This window comes from Ambystoma mexicanum, chromosome 5p, assembly GCF_040938575.1.
Source record: "Ambystoma mexicanum isolate Mex_15411 chromosome 5p, UKY_AmexF1_1, whole genome shotgun sequence".
Lineage (NCBI taxonomy): Eukaryota > Metazoa > Chordata > Amphibia > Caudata > Ambystomatidae > Ambystoma > Ambystoma mexicanum.
This window is the reverse complement of record NC_090930.1, coordinates 1,156,437,179-1,156,458,627: the sequence shown is the minus strand read 5'-3', so window position 1 is coordinate 1,156,458,627 and position 21,449 is coordinate 1,156,437,179. Positions and strand designations below refer to the sequence as shown.

The 21,449-nt window shown below is 43.8% G+C and overlaps 1 protein-coding gene across 1 annotated transcript in view; it reads left to right on the top strand.

The window, feature by feature from the left end:
* LOC138481477 (Y+L amino acid transporter 2-like) overlaps positions 1 to 21,449 on the top strand; it is a 501,185-nt gene that overhangs the window by 385,248 nt on the left and 94,488 nt on the right. The window contains exon 7 of the mRNA XM_069613643.1: positions 9,375 to 9,471. Within this exon, the coding sequence (XP_069469744.1) occupies positions 9,375 to 9,471 (97 nt within the window). The remainder of the gene's footprint in view (positions 1 to 9,374; positions 9,472 to 21,449) is intronic.

The following is a 21,449-nucleotide window of genomic DNA, read 5'->3' as shown; positions in this document are numbered from 1 at the left end:
CTGTCACTCTATGAGAAGCACCTAGACTGCTCTGTAATATTAATGCAACATAACAACATTTCTACATACGGTCTTGTCAAATCGTAAAGTTTACCTATGAAATACATACAAGTGGTACAGGTACATCTTATAAAAATGTTGAATAAAAATAACTCAACACCCTTCTCATGGATGCAGCTCTGGTGTTAGCGGAGGGCGGGATGCAGGGAGGGGGGTGGAAATAAGGCAAGTTACCTGCTGCAGTCGGTGTACTTCCAATCTCTTAGGATGGAATGCCATTAAAATATGGCAACATTGCAAGTGAAGTTTGTAAACTCTGCCGGGGCATAAAAACCTCGGTAGAGTAAAGGACAGTTGGAGAAAGTTCTTGGAATCTTTGTGCATTCTCCCAGTGGAGTAATGAATACGGGCGACCCTGAACATTCATGTGTGAGAAGCAACAGCATTCCTCCTAGCTGCACAATGCAGGCACCTTTTATAAAAAATGAAGTGGTACAAACTGTTTACATCTTTGCTGCTTGTGCAATTGTTCAAAATACCCAACACTCCAAGGGTAAAACTGAGCAATGGATTGGGTGTGCCAGCACAATATTACCTTTGTGAGTGGGGCTTAGTCTACCTTGCGTTTAAGGTAATTTAAAATGTGTGTTAACTCTGTAGAGTTGGTTGGACTGTACAATACATAGGAACATTTTGAGATTTGTGGGTATAGATGTCCTGCTTTCCTTTGAAGTACTGTTGTGAAACAGTGTGTGCCTTTGGCAGACCGTTTTTGTTCTCACCCTTCTATTGCTGTGGGTTTCCTTTCACAGGTTTCTTGCACTTTTAGATTTACTCTTCACCATTTGAACTTCTCTATGATCTATTTTATGCTTGCTCCTTTTGGGTAGCCACAGACCTCTTAAATGTTAGTGCTTGCTTCTGAACATCATTTTAGTGCCACCTGTGGGAACTCTTTGCTTGACTTAAGCATATGCATGTGTTTAATATTGTAAAATGATGCATAATTTTTAACCTTTAACCTTTACTTTTCTGAAGTAACACCCATTTTTGCAATAGTTTACAAAATGTGTGTCATGGATTTATACATAAAAGAGATTGCTTAACAAACTGTGTGTATTGATTTGAAAGAACTCCAAAGATAATGTGAAGGGGTGCCAATGAAAACAATGAGGTTTTGGCTGTTGTTTTTTAAATGATACGAATGACCAAAGAGCTTTATATCTATCATATATGTCTGTGAGAGATGTGGGACTGAATCACTAAATACCTAAACTACGTTGGGTTTGACACACATTTACTTTCTTTTTTTTTTTAAACAAAAGTCACCCTAACAATATGGCTTTTGTAAATATCAAGCATATATACAAGTTTGGCCATCAAAAACTTTAGCTGTCAGAGTGGAAAGACTGCTAACAGCTCAACATTCCTCTCAGTGTCCTGCATCAGCTAGACTCTGAGAAATAATATTGGCTTATACTAGCAAATTGAAAATAAAATGGTGCTCCTGTGGAAACCTGTCACCCTAGGCCTGGGCCTAGTCAGCCTTGTTGTAATTTCATCTCTGCATACAATAAATATTCCAACAAGTTAGCCTACTCGGGGTCTTAAGTCAACACATATATTCTCTATATTAGTTTAAAACACATTTGTCGTTTGTACAGCTCATGGACCTTAAGAACAGTGTTTTTTATTACATCTCTCAGGTGGGCAATGTATTGCATTGGTCAGTCCTTACAAGGTAGTTGTTCAAAGCATTCTGGAACTCTTAACCCACTACATATATCACACAACAGGCACTTACCCGTAGCTACCTGTAGTGCATGCTGCTTCAAACAGGCCTAGCACACTGCGACGAGTGCACACTGGGATTTAAGCATGTGCTCACTAGGCCCATGTATGTGGTCCACTGCGACTTAAGTGTCATCAGATGAAGACTAGTCAGTGTTTGCAAGGTGCACATCGAGGCCACACAGGACCGCAAACACCAGCAGAGGCAGCACATCACAATATTCACACATTTCTGAAGTCAAGCAACTGGGCCTGGGCAAGTGCGGCTACCATCTCACAGAGTAGCCAAAAGTCATATCTGCAATGGGATTCTAAAATGACATCAGAATATATTGCCCCTGATTTTAGTACAACGCAGGTAATCAACAACATAAAGGACACAACATGTGAAGAATGCATGTTTGCAAGTAAACAGTTCATACACAAAAGAGTAACAGAAAATAAATGTCTGGGAGTGTGACAAGGTCCCAATTCCTATCAGTCCAACAAAGGACCTTCATCTATGGTCCTCTGGGGACAGGTGACAGTGGGGAAAACATAACCAAACTAAATATATGCTACCGCTACGCATTCTGCCATCTTGTATCTGTCAATACTCAGATATACAGAAAGTCTGAGGGTGGGTGGGGGCAGACCTTCCAAATCACAAAGCCCTGCCCACAGAAAAGAAAGCTGGTCAGGCTGCTTTTCACACTTATACTGACATCTGCTCTTCACAAGCATCTCTTTGGCTTCTGATGTAACATCTAATGTGAAAGTCAAATACAGGGACTGTAGGGCACTTTCCTTGCACCATGAGCTGTATGCCTGTCTGTCCTTTTCTCTTACACACAGATCTCTGTTGTGGTAACTATCAGTCACAGGGCCCCTTGAAGAAAGACGGCATGACTCTTTTCCTGTGGAGGTTAATGAACCAAGACACCTCAACCAGGGAATTAGTAAGAAAGGTGGAGGATCATGGGTCGCCACCCTCTTATGCTGCAAAACAAGATCACATGCAGAACACTGAAGAGTGCTGTTGGTGCAGAGGGGTCCTGTGTTGGGGGCTGTGTGTGTGTGTCTGTGTGCGTGTTCCATGGATGTATAACTTAAAGCTATAACACTCTTGTTGCTTGTCCCCTGCTTTATGTCACAGTAAGACCGCCTCTCAGCACTGAGGAGCTTACAGCAAGACCCACCTCACAGCACAGCGGAGCAGGAGGGATTCTTTCAGCCAACCATATAAGTGCCAACAAACATAATTGAAGGGCCCTTAAGCCTTGGATGGTCACAAACAGTCAACTGGATATTAGGGGGGAGTGGATGATACATAAGACCTGGTTAGGGTGGTTTTCCAAATGAAAGTGCCCTGCTGAAGACACAGCACTGAAGATGCTGGACAAGCAGTCATAAGGCCCTACCAGCAACCTTTGACAATCCCTTGTGGGCTGCAGAGACTGGTTCCATCTCAGGTGGTTGCTGAGCTCCTCTGGGGATAATGTACATATTACCCACTCCTTTCCAACTCCTCTCCTGAAATGCAGTTGCCTAGTTAGGTTACCAGGTGGCAGTAGGATGAACCAGAACACTGCCCGGGATGCTGGACAACCTGCACTGAATGTGTTTCAGACCCCTGCAAACACTTTGAATAACAAGAGGCAGATTGGTTGTTTGTCAGAAATGTGATTGGCCAATTTTTCACAAATGGCTGAAAAAGAAGCAACATTGTATTTCTATAGTGGCAACATTTTCATGTTTTCTTTTCTTTTTCAGGAGTCCCACCCTTGCACCTCTTTTTCCCCACCTCTTTCCCCTTCCTCTCCACCCCCATTCTGCCTTTATTTTTAGCCTCTGTGCCCACTTATGTGTATCTATGGTCAGTATGGAAATCCATTAGTGTGATCATTGGGATGAATCTAGGACAATAAGAACATGTAATCAAAAGAAGGAATGAGAGCTTCCCTTGCTGGCTGGCAGACATCTCATAGAGGCACTGGTGTGGTGGTGATATTACGTTAAGTCATCTTGTAGATGAGAGACAGCCTTGAGATATGCAAGAGTTCCCAGGAGTTGTGGGGGTTCTAACCAGGTAATCATATTGGACTCCTTCTTGCCGATAGCAAGAGGGAGTTCTGGTAAAGTCGAGCACACTGACCGAGGGGTCAGAGCCAGGAATTGCCTGTGTGCAGAATGAGTGTTGTGGGCCACACAAGGAGAGCACGACAGAGAACATGTCCCGAACCGAGCCATACTAGACTGACCTTTGATTGAGAAGGGAGAAAGAGTGTCAAACTTGTATGCATTGAATTGGTAAATAAGCCACTGGAATGCAGTATGAGAGAATTAATTTAGAGGTAAGGTTGTAAAATATTGCACAGCAGACTCACTTAGTAAAAGGAGACATTTACATTAAAAACAACACTCGAAGAGGGGAAGAGTCAAGGAATAGGCCTGTAGGCAGAGGCCTCTTGTAGCACAGGAACAGGCTTTGAGGCCTTCCTGCAATGGCAGAGTGTGTTCAAGCAATGCCTGAGGGAACAGGCGAGCAGACACTCTTCAACGTATGCCTTATGTTCCCCAATTGCCACAATCTGCCATATTCCATGAACTGAAAAGATGGGATAAACTACGGCACTACTAAATGTGGGCGGGCTTTGATCTGTGGTGCCTGTAGGAGCAAGGCCTTACACTTGGCTTCCTGCAAGCTCTTGAGCCGTGCTAGGAGTTTTAAAGGGACGTTCATTGTGGTGTTGGTCCTCTTTGCATAAGGATGGGATCTTCTGGGAGGAAATCTACATAACGGAGCCCTGCCTACTCTTCTCATCCTGGGATGCAGTTACCTTGACTTGTTAATAGAGATGAGCAGGGTAATCCAAGGTTCCGAAGGGTTGTAGAGTCTGCTTTTGCAGGTCTTCATTGGGTGAAGTAGCACATATGCTAAACGGAAAGCCGCTAATGTGTAGTATTGAAGTGTGGGTGTGTGGGTGTGTGTGTGTGTGTGTGTGTGTAGTGCTACATATCACCTTTCCGTTGCTTCACAGCCCTTGTTGGCCTTGAACAATGTGACACGGCATTACAAATACAAAATAACAATACATGATTAATTTTATGTTATTTAAACTTGTATACAGTGCTGGACATACTCAGAGGGCCTCAAAGCTTAGGAAGATAAGGATAGACAGAGTAGATCAGGTGAGGTGGTCTGGCTGGTTTTGGCACAGGGAAATAGGTATATTGATGATTTGTTTACAACAATGTGGGTGGGAGGGCATTCCAGGCTCTAGGTGCCCATCTTGTGAAGGCTTGCTTTTGTTCAAGTGGTTTGTCTGGTGTTTGTTTGGGTGATAGGTTTTTGTTTCTTGTGAAAGTAGGATGGGGTTTTGAGTTGGATGGCTTTATATAAATTGCAGAGTGCTTTGAAAGAAATTTCCTTAGGCACTAGCAGCCAGCGGAGCCAACAGTGAGATAGAGTGATGTGTGAGTGCTTTGGTAGGTGTGAAATGAGTCTTGCAGCTGCATTTTGTATGACTTGTGCCTTGCAGGAGGGCAGAGTGTGTTGTTGGGGAATTCAGTGTGGACAGCGACTGTGTAGTCCAGCTTGAAGAAAACTACTGCCTGAACTGCATTGCAGAAGTTGTCATGGGTAATGATTTGCCTTATCTTAAGTAGGAAGTTTTGCTGTAAGTTGCATGCTTTGAAGTTGAGTTATGTGTTGTGTGAAACACAAGTGCGTCCTGACGGTGTAGCATATATACTTAAATGGCATGTAGAGGGAATTGTGTGGGTTGTCTCTGGTGATTTTTTTGAGGAATGAGGTCAGGTTTCTGCTGGGGTGGGGGCGGAGAAATGAGGAGGTATTCCATTTTGGATGGGTTGAGTTTTACGAAGTGGATATTATGGTTGCTAAGAGTCTGATCAAGGGGTTCAACGTATAGGTTGAAAATTAGAGGAGATAGAGAGGATTCACGTGATACTGCGTATTAGACCAGGGTAGGATTTGATTGGTATGGGGTTATGGAAACAAAGTGTATCATGTCAGTGAGGAAAGAGGTAAACCACTCAAGAACAGTGCCTGAGGGATTTGCCCTGTGGGATAGGATGTTTAAGAGGATGGTGTTGTTGATGGTGCAGAAAGCCATGGAGAGGTGGAGGAGCACTAGAAGGGCAGCCTGCCCTCTGTCAGCGATGTTGTGGTGGTCGTCCAGGATGTCAAATGTCTCACTCTCAGTGTTGAAGCCAGGGTGGAAACCTGATTAGATGGGGTTGAGGGAGTTGTTTGTGGTGATATGATGTTGGAGTTGGCTTGTGACAAAAAGTGTTCAGTGATTCTGGGGGAGCATGGTGTCGAGGGATGGTACCTTGAGGAGGGAAGAGATTTGTCCTATTTTGAGTGTGGAGTGGAGGGTGCCATGTGAGAGCCAGGGTGTTGCTGCAGTTACTTACGTCCTACGTTAGATATGAGTCATCCATGAAGTGAAGTGGTTTGTTTTGTCTATGAGGGTGAAGACAGTGAATTGGTCAGTGGTGTGGAAAGTGTATCATGTGTTGAAGGATTTGGGATTGGGTGGTAGAAGAGGGGCTGTGTGGAGGGTGGAGGGGAAGGCTTGGCTGATATTCTGTGTTTTGGTTTTGAAGTAGTCCATGTCGGAGTTGCATGTTGCAGTGGATGGAGGCATTGAAGTGTTTGTATGGTGATTTGGAGCATGCCTTGATGTTAAAAGGTTTTGTGTGTGGTAGGGGGCAGACTGGAACTAGTGGTCAGCTTTGGCCATGTGTATGGCCATCTTGTAATTAAAGTGGCAGTCTTTCTAGAGCGTACTTGTGGATGGGGAATGGGTTCTTTGGACAGGCTCTTTGTAGGCCTCAGGTTTCCTGTTTAGATGTAAGGAGGGAATTCTTGAACCATGGCGTATGATGGTGGTTGTGGGGTTTCTGTGTTTTGAGGTGGCAATTTGGTTGAGTGCCTGGGTGATTGAGGTGTTGTAATTTCTGAGGAGTTAGGTGGGTGTGAGGGTAAGGTGGATGGTATGAGTGCTGCGAGTGCTGTGTTTGTGATGTGTTTGATTTGCCTCGCTGGGGATGGGGTGAAGGTGTGGCAGGTGGCGGTTTTTGTCTGGTCGAGTGAGCATGAAAGGGATGGCAAAATGGTTAGATCATGGTACCCAGATTCGACTTTGCACAGAAAGCCCATTTTTGCAGGAACTATGATGGTCAAGAGTGTTTCCAGCTATATGTGTCTGGAGTAGACAATGTGTTGTGTGAGGTAGCAGTTGGAGAGTGGAGTGAGGATGTTATTGAATATGGGGTTGATATCTATGTGGGAAGTACCTGGGTTGAATTTGTCACGGTATATGTTGGTGCAAAGGGAGCAGTTGTTGTTAGTAGTGAAGTCAGCACATTTAGGGTGGAAGTTGGACTTGTGTGGTGGGGCAGTAAAGTCGGTCGAGGAATGTGAGGTTTGGGTATTGCTGGGGGAGAGCAACTGAGAGAGAGGGCTCTAAACATTGCGCTTGGTGGGTGGGGCAGGGCTGACTGTGAGAGAGGCTTTGTAAATGATTGAACATCCACTACCTGCTTTTGTGAGATGTCCCTCTAGTGGATGAGGTAGTGTGGGGGTAGCATATCTTTCATAATAGGTGTGTGCTGGGATTTCAGTCATTTCATTTTTCCATGAGAAAGGGCTTGTCTTGGGTATGTGTTATGATGAGGTTGTTGATGCCCTGCGTATGAGCACGTGCCGAGTGGCAGCCCATGAGTATGCAGGTGTATCTAAAAAGTTGTCTAAGTGAAGTGCTCTCAGAGTTTGAGTTGTTTATTGTTTGTGAGCTTTTCTAGTGTAATGTTCATGACACCGAGAGGCAAACAGGGGCTAACAGGGGACTAAGAAAAACATATAGAAAGATGATCATTCCTACCCTTTGCTCAGGATGCCCAGGCAATGGATGCACAAAGGAAGTGGCTTGTGTTTCATAAACTGACCTGAAAGTAGTTCAACAGGGAACACGTGCAAATAGGGAATGACAAATCATCCCTCTTTTCAGTCTCTCAGGATCACAGGATGGAGGTAAGGAGTTGCAGATAAGGTTGTGAAGGGGGGATCCAATTTGCAAGATGGTGGCTTTGAAGATGGGGTTAAGATTTGAAACCCTGCTTGAAAGAAGAAAGGCACAATGCCCTAATATAATATGTCACAATATGACATAATATTGCATGACATAACTCGCCATATCATAATGTATAGCAAAACTGCTGCTACGTTCAGAAATTGAAGGGGAGATAAGTGAAAATACACAAAGACAAAACGAACATGAGTGAAATTCCCTTAAAAATGAAAAATGTCCTTTGGTAACAAAAATCAATATTTGGAAGGAATAATTAAGGTAAAACAAAAGGAGAAGTGGATATCAAGACAGGCAGAAGGTGTGCATGAAAAGGAAACAGGTATACACATTAGGGCCATCAAACGTGTTCAAATGTATGACTGCAAGCCAGCGGGATTGCATTAAATCCTGTCAATACACACATGAATTTCCTCCAAAGTAGACTCCCAGAGCTGGGAACTTCATCAGCAGCAGGATGAATGGGGAATTGAGCAGTACGAGGCAAGTACACCCTTCACAAACCCTTTCAAAACCCAAACAACCTGTGGAAGCCCACATTCATTTGGACTAACACTGTTCCCCAAAATATGTATTTTTCAAATACCATGGTGAAGTGCACTTCAGTTCATTCATTCAAAGCATTTCCAAATATCTCTTTCCTGCAAGGGGTTTCCTAAAGCAGCCGGATGGAACATGCGGCTCTCTGTGTGTTTTGTAGTTAATTTAATGGTTAGATTTCTGGGTGCAAATAGTAAAAATGCTGGCAGTACAACTGGCCCACATGTTCACCTTCAACAAATAAATTAAAGTGTCAGGAATCATCGGATTTGCCCCAATCTCAGGAAACACAACCCATTGGTTCCAAGTTACTGATCAACTAGAGAAAAACAAATGTTGCTCATCACATTTCAAATTAGTGTAAGAAGGTACTTTTAAAAATGTCACTGTCCAAATAGATGGGAGTTATTTTTCCAAAGGAGGGATCAGTAACTCTAACTCCCCAGATGTTTTGAACTCCCATGATCTCTTTCTACTGACTATACTGGGTAGGGGTGATTGGAGTTGAAGGCCCAAAACATCTGGCGAGCCAAAGGTTTCAGACCACGAGGTATCTGGGTTCTCTGCATGCTGCGTGAACATGCTCTCTTGATCCTCAGACAGAGTGATCCGGCACTCAGAAGCTAAGCACATCTTTTGAGTCCGGCACCCAGCCAATCTCTGCTCCAGACATGGGGGATATTTCCATGCACCCATCCAAATTACCTATGGGTGCAATTTGTAGAATACTGTTATTTCTAAGCATTAAGTGACCTTTCATGAAAGGTGTGGACAACTTTGATCACAGATGCTCGCCATGCACATGTGCTGGATTAATGTATTGCTCAACAGCAATGGCTAGTTGGCAATATCACTGTACTAAAGTTAGGAGTACAATGACAGTGTCACATTAAAGGTTTTATACAATAAACTAAGTGCTTACCTGTCCAATTCCAATTTTTTCAGGTTGTTTTTTGTTGGCTCACGAGAAGGTCACCTTCCAGACGGTCTGTGCCTTGTCCATATCAACAGATTCACACCAATACCTGCACTAGTTTTCAACGTAAGTCTTCTATACTTGAGATTCACTTAGGAATCTGTGAAAACTGTATTATACTTTTGAACGTACATTGGTTGAAATGCATTTTAAATGACAGTGTGCAGTTACTTAAATATGTTTGTCATATAATACCTTGGCTTCATGGATTTTAATTTGTTAAATAATGTTTTATTTTTATATACTTAGGGATTGTCTCATTGGACAAAAACAGATTTATATTGCGAGAATCGTGAACCCATCGCCAACTTGCCAAGCTGAGCTGTTTGCTTGCTGAATGAACGTACTTGGTCTCATGATGAGTTTTGCGGTAATTCCAATGGAATAACCGATCAATTAATTTCCCAAATTACTGCAGGATTATGAGTAGCGGTAAAACTGTGCTAATCCCCATTTTGGAGTACATAGGTAGGTAGGTATATTCTTAATTTCGGATTGACAAGAATCTATAAAGGATGTAGCACATACAACATATACATTAATAAGCAAACACCTGGTTGTGTTTCATTATTCATTTCCTTTCATATCAATTTAAACCAAGTTATTAAAACAATACATGTAAAATCACGCATATTATAAAGTGCTTAGTGCAAAAATATATGTGCTTTACCTACAATTAGTCTAGAAGGAGAAAGAGTTAAGATACAGGACACAAAAACATCATAAAAGAGCAATTATAAAAAAGCCCTTATAAGCTTAAAAGTATTTTTGAGGAGGTGGGTCGGTTATCTGGCCACAAGATTAATTGGGAGAAAACGGTGGCCTTCCCGCTGGATGTACGTCAGCCTCGGGATGTTTTGGGTTCATGGGATTGTCGTTGGGAAGTGGGTGCTGTAAAATATCTGGGGGTTTATTTAGTCCGAGACTTAAAGAGAATGGTCGGATACAATGTGTCTAAAGTATTGGAGACTGTGAAAAGGGATATACTAAAATGGGGCCAATTGAAATTGAGGTTATGGGATAGGATGAATATAGTAAAAATGGTTCTTTTACCCAAAATTCTATATATTATACAGTCTATCCCTTTAAAATTCACTACGAAAGTCCTTGGCTCTATTGATAAAGTTTTTCAGTCCTTCCTCTGGGGAGACGGCAATAGACCGAAAGTGCCTAAATATATATTGCAGCGTCCTGTAAAAGAGGGAGGGTTTGGGTACCCGAATCTGAGAAAATACTGTATTGGTTTTTTCCTGAAAAAATCAACTTTTTAGCTTCCGCATACCTTTTCCTCCACTATTCTGTGGTCGAACGGGGGAAGGGGATATAGGGCAAGGGACAAAGCTGATTGGATGAATAGAGTTTTGGTGTTGGCAACTAAGCAGATACTGTGGGTTTGGAAGTCAAGAAAGAAACCAAAGGTGGAGGATTGGTTGTTGGATGTGAAAACTCTGTCCAATTATGAAAAGGTTATGTTTTTGAAACAGGGAAGAGAAGATTGTTGTTCACGATTGTGGGGGTCCTTTAATGAATTGTATGTCTAGGTTTCCTATATTTTATATACGATTGTTAGTGTACATTGGTCGGGGGGTTGGATTGAATGATTTATACATCATTGTTTGTTGAGCTTTTTCATGTGGTCTTGTCTTGATGGTTGTGTGTACGGAAATTGTTAACTGGTTAGGTTGTAAAATAGTATTTTATGATTCGCTTGATTTATCGGTTTTCATGAATTGTTATGTATGTTTTATGGCTATTGTTAATGTTCTACATTTTACGATCTATACAATGTACTGATTTTGCACTTGTGTTTTGATTTTAGTTTTTTGTATGTTTAATTAAAATAGAAATAAAGTGATAAAAAATGTTTTTAAAAAAGCTCTTAGTTTAAAATCTGCACAGTTAATTCAGTCATAGTTTCTAATTACACTTTCTTTCTTTTTGGCCCCTTTCATATGTACGCCAGGTAACTCTTAAATACAACGATAAGCGTAAGAACATTCAACCAGTAGTACAGGGCCTATGAACAGTAGTAGTAGGTCTTTTATTCTTTGTTCTCTATAGGCAGGGCAAAAAGGTAAAAAGTCGGCAAAATCCTCTGAACCAACATCACACATAGGGCATTTAGCTTCGAATTCGCTGTCCGAAGTCCAAGCAGCCGAAGCATGCCCTAGTAATTGGAGCCCATGATGTTTTAAGTTGGTCCAGATAAGGTATTCTTTTATATTAGTTGATGATAGTCTCATTAATTCTCTGTTTGACAGTTTTGATATTTCCTCAGTCACTCTTCTATCAAGTACTCACTCCGTTAGTGTCACTAATACTCACTTTCCCCAACATAATCCTTACGTTTTCTAGCCAGCCAATGTCCTTTGCACCCTTCTTACACATTAGGTGCTTCAATAGAGTTTTCATAAATCCCACCTTTGGATTGGACCATATACATAGCCACAATCTGCAGGGCTCCAGCACCAGTTGGTCCTTTAAAAAGGGCCAGACAGTTTCTTTACGGCAAGCAAAATTTGGTGCTGGTATTGGTAGGCCCAGTAGGGATTTTATGAACCTATTTTCTTCTTTTTGTAGCAGGCTAACATCACCATGACCCCAAATTGCAGCACCATATTTGATGGCCCCTATAACACGGGCATTGTACACTTTTCCCACAATACATATTGGTTGTTGCTTTCAAGTTTTCATAAATCTGTAGATACCACCTATCAGTTGTCACATTACGGGGGCTGTTTTTGTATGTGGGCTTGTCCGTTGAACCTTTCATTAAAACAGACCCCAAGATAATCAAAGTGCAGCACCCTAGGTATCACCAGGCCATTGCACCATATGTTTGGGAATTTGCATTATTTTCTTCCCAAGACACACCATTACAGCTGATTTGGTCGTATTTACCTTAAGATCCAAGCTATTCATAAAAGTATCCAAGCTGTTTACCAAAATCTGTAGTGCTCTCAGGGTTCGTGCAATAAGAACGGTATCATCTGCATAGATTAATGCGGGTAGGGATGTGTTACCAATTTGTGGTACGTCTGCATTACAATGTATTAGGAATTCAAGCAGTTAGTTAAGGTACAGTAAAAATAACAGGGGTGCCAAAATGCACCCATCACTCAACCCCGATTTAATTGGGAACCATGTTGTACAGTGGCCCTGACTGCCCGAACAAATTCATGCCTCATTTGCCTCGTGAAGGGCTTCCAATGCGTCCAGAATATCTACCGGACATTCGTAGGACCTGAGCACCTCCCACATTATTTCTCTATAAACTTTATCGAAGACGATGCTCGGATCCATCAATACCAGGTATATTGGTTCCTGTTCTGTATCCAACGAGTGGGCATTTACCAAATACAAATTCAAACATTGTTCCATCGTTCACGGTTTGGGCCTGAAGCCCAGCTGGATTGGTGATAGAATGTCCTCCGCTATCACCCGTTCTTCTAATTTGGAGAGCAAGCATTTCCCAAACATTGTAAGGCTCGTGTTCAGGAGGGATATGGGCCGTATGATTGCGGGGAACTCCTGCGGCCCTTTTTATATATTGGCAGAATAATAGCTTTTTGCCATTCATGTGGTACCAGTTTGGTGTTTATAATTGCATTAAACAAAATTGTTACCACAGGACCCCACAAATCATCCCTATGCTGATAAACCTTTTTTGGGATTCCATCACTGCCCGGGGCACGCCTTTTTTTTGGCAGTTTGGATTGCTTTTAAATGACAGTGTGCAGTTACTTAAATATGTTTCCCATATAATAGCTTGGTTTCATGGATTTTCATTTGTTTAATGATGTTTTATTTTTATATACTTGAGGATTGTCTAATTGGACAATAACAGATTCATATTGCGAGAATCGTGAACTTAATCACCTGTGAGCCAACTTGCCAAATTGTTTTTGCTTGCTGAATGAACATACTGGGCCTCATTATGAGTTTGGCGGTAATTCCAAAGGAATAACCGCCAAACAAATTTTTCCAAATTACTACAAGATTATGAGTGTCGGTAAAGCTGTGCTAATCCCCATTTTGGAGTACATAGGACTCCATTGGGATTTTGTAAGATTTACTTTGATTTTGGGAGTTAAAGTAGAGGTAAACTCTCCACTTCACCTTCCACCTTGGAATTTGGTGGTGGGAGAAACTGCCAGTAAAGTTGGGATTATTCCATTCCAGCCATTTTGCTACCATTTTCTCAATCACCATACTCGCAATGAGGTCCACTGTTCTCTTTTTTATTTTCTATAATACAAATGAATAGGAAATGTCATTAACAGCAGGCATTTCTCCGACAGTTCTTTGGACTCTGATCTGCTTCTGAGTTTTAGAATTTGCAGTGATAAAAAAAATCAGCATGTCCTTGTTTTTAAAATGCCGATGTTTCCCTTTTGAAAGTGTGCAAGTAGCATAGTTGTGAGTTCTATCCATGGCACTTGTTTTAATGTAGTTTAAAGGTATTTTTTTCAGTTGAATTGTTAGATCCTTCTTATGAATCTCACATCTAGTGATGTTTTGGTCTATAACTGTCTATATCCTCAGAGTTCTGTGACAAGTCAATATGAGCTAAATCACTGCATATCCTACCCAGCTCCTCCTAATTCTCCCCCCATTGAATGGGTGGGGAGGGAGTCGTCCATGCCGCCTCGACCCTCTGCCCCCGCCTTGCACTATGGTCCACCTTGTCCTACCACCCCAACTCATCCCTGCAGCTTTCAATGAGGGGATGTCCCATGCCCCTCCGACCCTTCTGCCCCTCCTAATTGCTTCTGCTAATCACTTACCTGTCCTTCCGGTCCCAGCACACGCTGCCCTGCTGGTGTCTGGCATGTCCTTTGTACCACGTCCCAGCCCCAGCTGCAAGTGCTGTCCCACTGCACTTTGACTCGAGTTGAAGAAGCTGTGTTAATTCAGACTCAGGAGATGGACAAGATGTCATGTTTTGCAATAAGGATTTTGTTGCACCAAAGAAAATAAGGCCTATCCTGGCCCTACTTCTAAGGTGGTTATTTTCCCTATATAGGGAAAATAATAAAAGGGTGCTTGTCAGGATGTCTTAAAATTCAAATCTAGTCCTCTGTCCAAAACCTAATCTTACCCAAGGTCTGTCCCTATCACTAGCACATACAATTAACAGAAGCTCAACCAGAAAGGTCTATAACGGATTTTCTCTCAACCGTATCAATGGTGGCTGGTTTCTGACGCCCACCCAAATGTCTCTCAGGCTTCTCTCGGGTCACGTGCCTGATTACACAGTTCAAAGTGTATCTTTAGTCTTCTTGGTGCTTAATTTTGGACCCACCCAAATGTCTCTATTCCTTCTCCCAGGACACCTGCCTGGTCGTGCACTCCAAGCTTCAGGTTTGTCCAGTGTCTCTTGTGAGAAACCTGAGGTATTCTCAATCCTAAACCCCATGGATCCTCTGCACAGGTGGCCAAGGAAAGGCCATCGCTCTTGGATCCCGACCCTGGGGGCAGAGAATTGAGGGAGGATCACCTGGGTGAAATGTACTTGGGGACTGGGAGCGGGGTGCCCTTGGGTGAGACCTGGTATCCCCTTTCCCTCCTGACTACCAACCCAACCCTTCTGTCATGATTTCCGCCCCTCATGTCTCCAGCCCTCCAAAATGTCAAGCTGGAATCAGGCCACGATCATCTACATGGCCCTTAAGGGCCTCTCCATCACCCCAAAGATCCACTTGGAGTCAGACTTGACGCCTGTGGCACCAGACACACACACTATCATAGGATGGCAGTGAGCATTGGACTTGTAGTGCATAGGTGGGACAAGATGGATGCCCCCACTTGTTCCGGTTCCTAGAACTGCATATGCTTTCTAGCTATTTGGGTATGGTTCAGCCCAGAGACACCTGGGATACCCAGAGATTATTTAAGCCACGCCCAGAACGAGAAGCACGCTTTGCGTTTCTCTGCACCTGCAGCGTGACACTCACCGTGTTCGGCTTGTTCTCCAGAAGGCCTGCATTTTTCATCTGCGCTTAGCACCTGCAAGAACAAGAACACCATTAGGAATTGCCTTACCTTGCGGAGCATCTGCCCATCTTCCATCGCTCCTTCAGTTCTGCGGGCTCCTTTGGTGGTGTCATTTTCTTCCCGGCACGCCGCTTCGTAAGAAAAAGGGAAAAGAACAGAAAGAAGACATTAGTAAGCATTCTGCAAACCTTCGCTTACTTTAAAGACTGTACTAGATTCAAACGCTTACATGAATCCAAGCCGTTCTGGGGAAACTTCATCTCCGGACCTTCTCATCCATCTGCAAGTGGGAAAAGAAACACCAGGTTAGCGTGGGACAGCATTCAGAGGCACCACATATTGCGTTACTCACTGCCTTTCTTCTTCTCAACTGGCGTCCACGCTGAAAACATTGCAGCACCTAAAGACACAGAAAAATGAACTCACTAACATTTAGTGTTACTCACCTCAAGCAGTACGCCGTCATCCCTGGACGCCGGCCATCACCTGGGGAATGAAAGGAACGAGAATTAGAGAACTGTTCATAGAGACTCTTTATAATTACCCATCGGACTCTCGCCAGTGAAGTAACTAGGCAGCAACGAGCCCGCATCAATCAACGCACCCCTGCGCTGAAAGCAGGACAGAGAGCACATTACACAAGGAAACAAGGTGAGGTGTGGACCAAGGGTAAGGGTTGGACCCCGGGGAAGAAGGGGTTCGAGCACGCAGAGACAATAGAGAGTTAAACCCTACAAATCCTGTTTTTCAGGCCCAGTCTCCGGTAGAGTAGACTCCAGGGAAGGGTTTGAGGTCGTAGAGGTCAGAACAGGCTGAGTGACGTCCCCACGGAACCAGGTGAGCATTACGAAACGCAAAGCCTCACACCAAAATCCACCCGGGCCGTCATGGAAACATCAGAAACGGATCAGTTAGCCCACATGTTGGGGCAGCTAGGTTCTGAAGTACATGCAGCCAGGAAGGAGACCAACAGCCTGAGGAGGGAGTTGATAGTAGCCAAAGAACGCACTGATGATCTAAGCCGGCAACTTCTCCAGTCACAAGCGGGGCATGCACCGTTGCCGGGGAACGTGCCCTCAATGCCAGCACCATCAGCCAGCCCCGTTCAGATAACCCTTCCTGGGGCAGTTCCCTTGGCCCCGCCCGAACGATTTACGGGGGATCCCAAGAGGTTTGCAACATTCATGAACCAGTGCCACCTGCACTTCCTTTGTAGACCAGGGGCCTTTCCGAATGACCAATCACGGGTCGCTTTTGTGCTATCCTACCTGAGTGGTAGGCTGCGGACTGGTCTATACCCTTCGTGGCCCAAGACGATCCTTTGCTGCATGATTTCAGAGACTTTCAGCAGGAGATGCAAAAGCTGTTCGCTCGTCGTACTCATGGGCAGGCATTAGACAACGAACTTCTGTCCCTACGTGAAGGGAATCAAGACCTATTGACATACATAGCCACGTTCAATAGACTCGTAGTTGAAGCAGAATGGCCTGAGGAGAAGAGAACCACGTTATTTCATCAGGGGTTGCGGGGGGAGCTCAAGGATGTTCTTACACAAGTAGTGAACCCCCCGAAAGACTGCTCTGAATGAATTGACCTTGTTGTTCAACTGGATCATCGGTTGCAAGATCGGAGAGCAGACCGGACCCTCGCCCTATGTATGTGCGTTTAAAAGACAATGTTTACCAAACAATGGAAGGCTCAGGAGAACCAATGCAAATCGGGGGGGTCCGATCCCGCCTGACTAAAGCGGAAAGGGATAAAAGGAGACATCAGCAGTTATGTCTATACTGTGGAAGGTCAGGTAATTTCCTTAAAGAGTGCCCTGTGAAGCCGCCGAGGAGGACAGTAGGGGCCACAGACAAGGAAGACACCATCAAGGAATCGGAAAACTCCCAAGCCCGGCAAGAGTAGAGGTCCACTTGTCGAGCGAAGAAAGTGAACTACAGACCTCCCATTTTGCACTATCTGTGGTCTTAACCACCAACAACCATCTCGGATGCATGCAGTAAGAATGTCCATAGCCCGTGGAGCCGTTGGGAATTACATCGACCAGGATCTTGCGGCAAAGATGGGGCTTCTGTTATGCCCTAAGTCAACCACCGACACTGTTACCACTTTTGATGGCACAGAAATAGCTTCTGGTCCAGTATCCCAATGTACTGCAGCTTTAACCCTTCTGTGCCAGGATGGACACCAAGAATCTATCGTTTTCGACTTCATTAAGGCACAACAGTTCCGGTTGATTTTAGGAATACCATGGTTGGTAGCTCACAATCCTCGAATCGATTGGCGAGCAAAAGAATTGGCCTTTTCCGAGAATTGCGCCCAACATGTTATCGCCAAGGGAAACAACCAATAGACACCAGAACCTCCACGCTTGCGACAGTGGCAATCGGCACCCTACCAAGCGAATACCAGGACTTTCAAGATGTCTTTCAGAAAGAACAGGCTAATACCCTACCACCGCACAGACCATACGATTGCCAAATCGACCTGATACCCGGCGCACAAATCCCTTGTGGATGAATCTACGCACTGACGCAACCAGAAAACCAGCACCTGAAGGCCTATCTCGACCAATACCTGGCCAAGGGGTTCATCCGTCCCTCGAAGTATCCTGCAGCCAGTCCTCTATTCTTCGTACCGAAGAAGGAGGGGGACTTGAGAACGTGCATCGACTATCGCGCACTGAACCAGATTACCGTGAAAACCGTTACCATCTGCCGCTAATCCCTGAATTGCTTGATCAAGTCAAAGATGCCCAAATCTACACAAAACTAGACCTGAGAGGTGCATATCATCTCGTTCACCTGACAAAGGGGGATGAATGGAAAACCACTTTTCGCACCAAATATGGCTTGTATGAATATCAAGTAATGCCCTTTGGTCTTTGCAATGCACCTGGACCACGTTAAACACGTCCGATCCATGTTGGAAAAACTCTGTCAACACCAGCTCTACGCTAAGCTCGAAAAGTGCTAATTTCACGTCTCCGAAGTGGAATTCCTGGGCTTCATCCTCAGTCCAAATGGAATCCGAATGGATGTACACAAGGTAGCTGCAATCCTGAACTGGACATCCCCAACTTCATTCAAGGGGGTCCAAAGCATGTTAGGTTTCGCAAACTTCTACCGCCGGTTCATCCCGGGATTTTCGCAAATTTTGCATCCCATCACATCATTGCTAAGGAAATGCAATAAAATGTTCCAGTGGACAACATAAGCCGAAGAGGCTTTCCAGGAACTCAAGGCAAGATTCACTTCTGCCCCAATTCTACGCCATCCTTGCCCTGATCTCCCATACCTAGAAGAAACGGATGCCTCGAGTATGGCTATGGGAGCCGTCCTCTCACAAATGGACCCCAAAATGGGCCAGTTACACCCTGTTGCCTTCTGGTCGCGTAAATTCACACCCCCCGAACTCAATTACGCTATCACGGACAAAGAACTCCTTGCCATTAAGTCAGCCTTTAAGGCATGGCGGCTCTACCTCTTGGGTGCCAGACACACAATCACCGTAATTACTGACCACTGGAACCTCCAGTACCTAAGAACGGCAAAGGCTCAATCCTCACGACAACTACGCTGGGCTCGTTTTTTTGCCGAATATGACTACGTGATTGTTGAGCCAATGACCACACCAGTAGGGTTTCTTGAATGATTTATTGGCATATCTTAAGACACATAGTAAAGACCCCCAACCTGCCCAACCTGCACATCAGATCTTATCAACTGATCAACTTTGAGCAACAACAAACAGCATAGGAGTTCCAATATAAGAATGCTCTGACCTCATAGGCTCAGCCTAGAACATAACATTCTACAAAATGTAATGCAGAGCACTGTAAATACATTAGCCATTCACATAACACAGATCACATTCCGACCAGGGGTAAAAAAACAGGAAAGCCGATGCCCTTTCCCGTATGGGTGTGGAAGACCAAGGGTATCAGACCCCTGACCCAATTGCAATCATCCCGAGTGACAAACTCCTAGTAATCACAGCAACCATAACTCAGAAGGAATTACATGAAGAAATCCAAAACCTAATGAGTCAGGAGCAATTACAAGAGTGGAGTGCACAAGGAGAACATTACATGATAAAAGACCAGTTGCCCTACTTCAGGAACCATTTATTCTTGCCAAACCAAGAACTACGAGAGCAAGTCATGTCCGGTAATCATGATTCCTTGATCGAAGGCCATCCCGGAATCGCTAAAACCCTGGCCAAGGTGAAACGAAATTATTGGTGGCCCACGTGGCTTAAAGACATTATCCACTTCATCCTATCATATGGAATGTGTGCTCAAAACAAGTCTTCCAAGCAGAAACCGGCTGGGCTCTTACAACCATTGGAAATCCCACCAGCACCTTGGCACACGTTGTCCCTCGATTTTATTACTGACTTACCACCCAGTCAAGGATTTAACACTATTCTAGTGGTCGTGGACCTGCTTTCTAAAATGGCACACTTCATTCCACCTAAGGGACTCCCAAACGCTTCCACTCTGGCAAAGGTATTTCTTGAAGGCATCGTACGGCTCCATGGGTTTCCTTCAATATTGGTCTCAGACCGAGGCACTCAATTTGTATCTAACTTCTGGAGAAAGTGCTGCTCTATGGCCCAGATCGACATCCGGCTATCCACCAGTCACCATCCCCAAACGGATGGTCAAACTGAGAGGACAAATCAAACGCTCGAGCAATACCTGCGCTGCATGTTACACCAAGCTGAAGTGTTAAGTGACTTCAATTCAGCAATCCCACTAAGTCAGTGCCTCGTCTGGGACGCCCCAGGGAAGCCCTTATTTATATATTTTTATGACAAGTTATACTCTGGATGATAAACCCTTATATAACGCCCCTCTCTTTGAATCCCCCTGACCTCACTGAGCCAAGAAGTAGGTTTGTTTTGCAATTGAAAAGATTTATTGGAAAAATTAAACAATATATATATATATATATATATCACACTTTTATAATAAATTTATATTTGATATCACACTTAAGAATATGACAGAGATCAACAATGGATAATATTACAATTGTACGCTTATTTAATTACTTAGGAGTTGGTATAGGAAGGAAAAGGTAACTGAGAATGCTTTTATGGTTTCAAGGAAAAACAATGATGGAAAGAATGCTGTACAGAAATAAACTGATAGGGTTTCACAAGAGATAATATGTTCACTTTTCCCCTTGTGGCAATTCACTCCCCCCCTATGCAATATAAGGAGACGGAAGTACAGCACACGGTTTTCAGGAATACAATCACAATACAATACGAATTTCAGTTCCCCCCTAGCAAGCTTAGAGAAACAGGGATGGTTTTAAACATAGGCAACAGTATTTTTAAATGTGGCAGGCAAAGAAGGGAAAAATATGCTAAAAATGATTTTAATTCCCTGTAGGAGGTTCAGGGTAGGTGATAGCTATTTAAGATTAGTTCAAGTCACACTGGCAATGATTGATAAGGGATTATCAGGTTGAAAACGAATTTCAGCACTGCAAGCCAAATCAGCTATTTTGACAGAAAACGAAATTGAGCGAAATGACAATTCGCGGCAATTTTTCCAAATGCGTCGAGCGCGATTACGGAAAAACTATAAGGAGCAGAAATGTTTAGGGGTTGTTGGAAAGGTTAGATTCTTAGCTTTAAAATGAAAGTTAAATCTCGTTCCTAACACACGCGGTACCAAAGATACGGACAATTTTGTGAAGGTAGTTTTTCAGAAATGAAATAATGATTCAAAATGGCAAAATTACACTTTTACAGGTTTAAAATAGGAGAAGGGTCACACGATTCTATGATGCAGTTCTGGACAGGTTCAAATGTTTTGAGTCAGATTATTTTAAACTAAGAGATGGGTTCTGCACAGGCCTCACGAACGGTCTTTAGTACGGGTTCTGCTCACAGCGATCTGGTATGGGTCTGCTAGCAGCACTGCGGTATGGTCTGGGTCTCTGGTTCTGCTGGTCTGGATCAAGTGGATTCTGGATACAGCACTGCTTTCTGGGTACTGGCACAGGGTTCTAGGCCAGAATCAA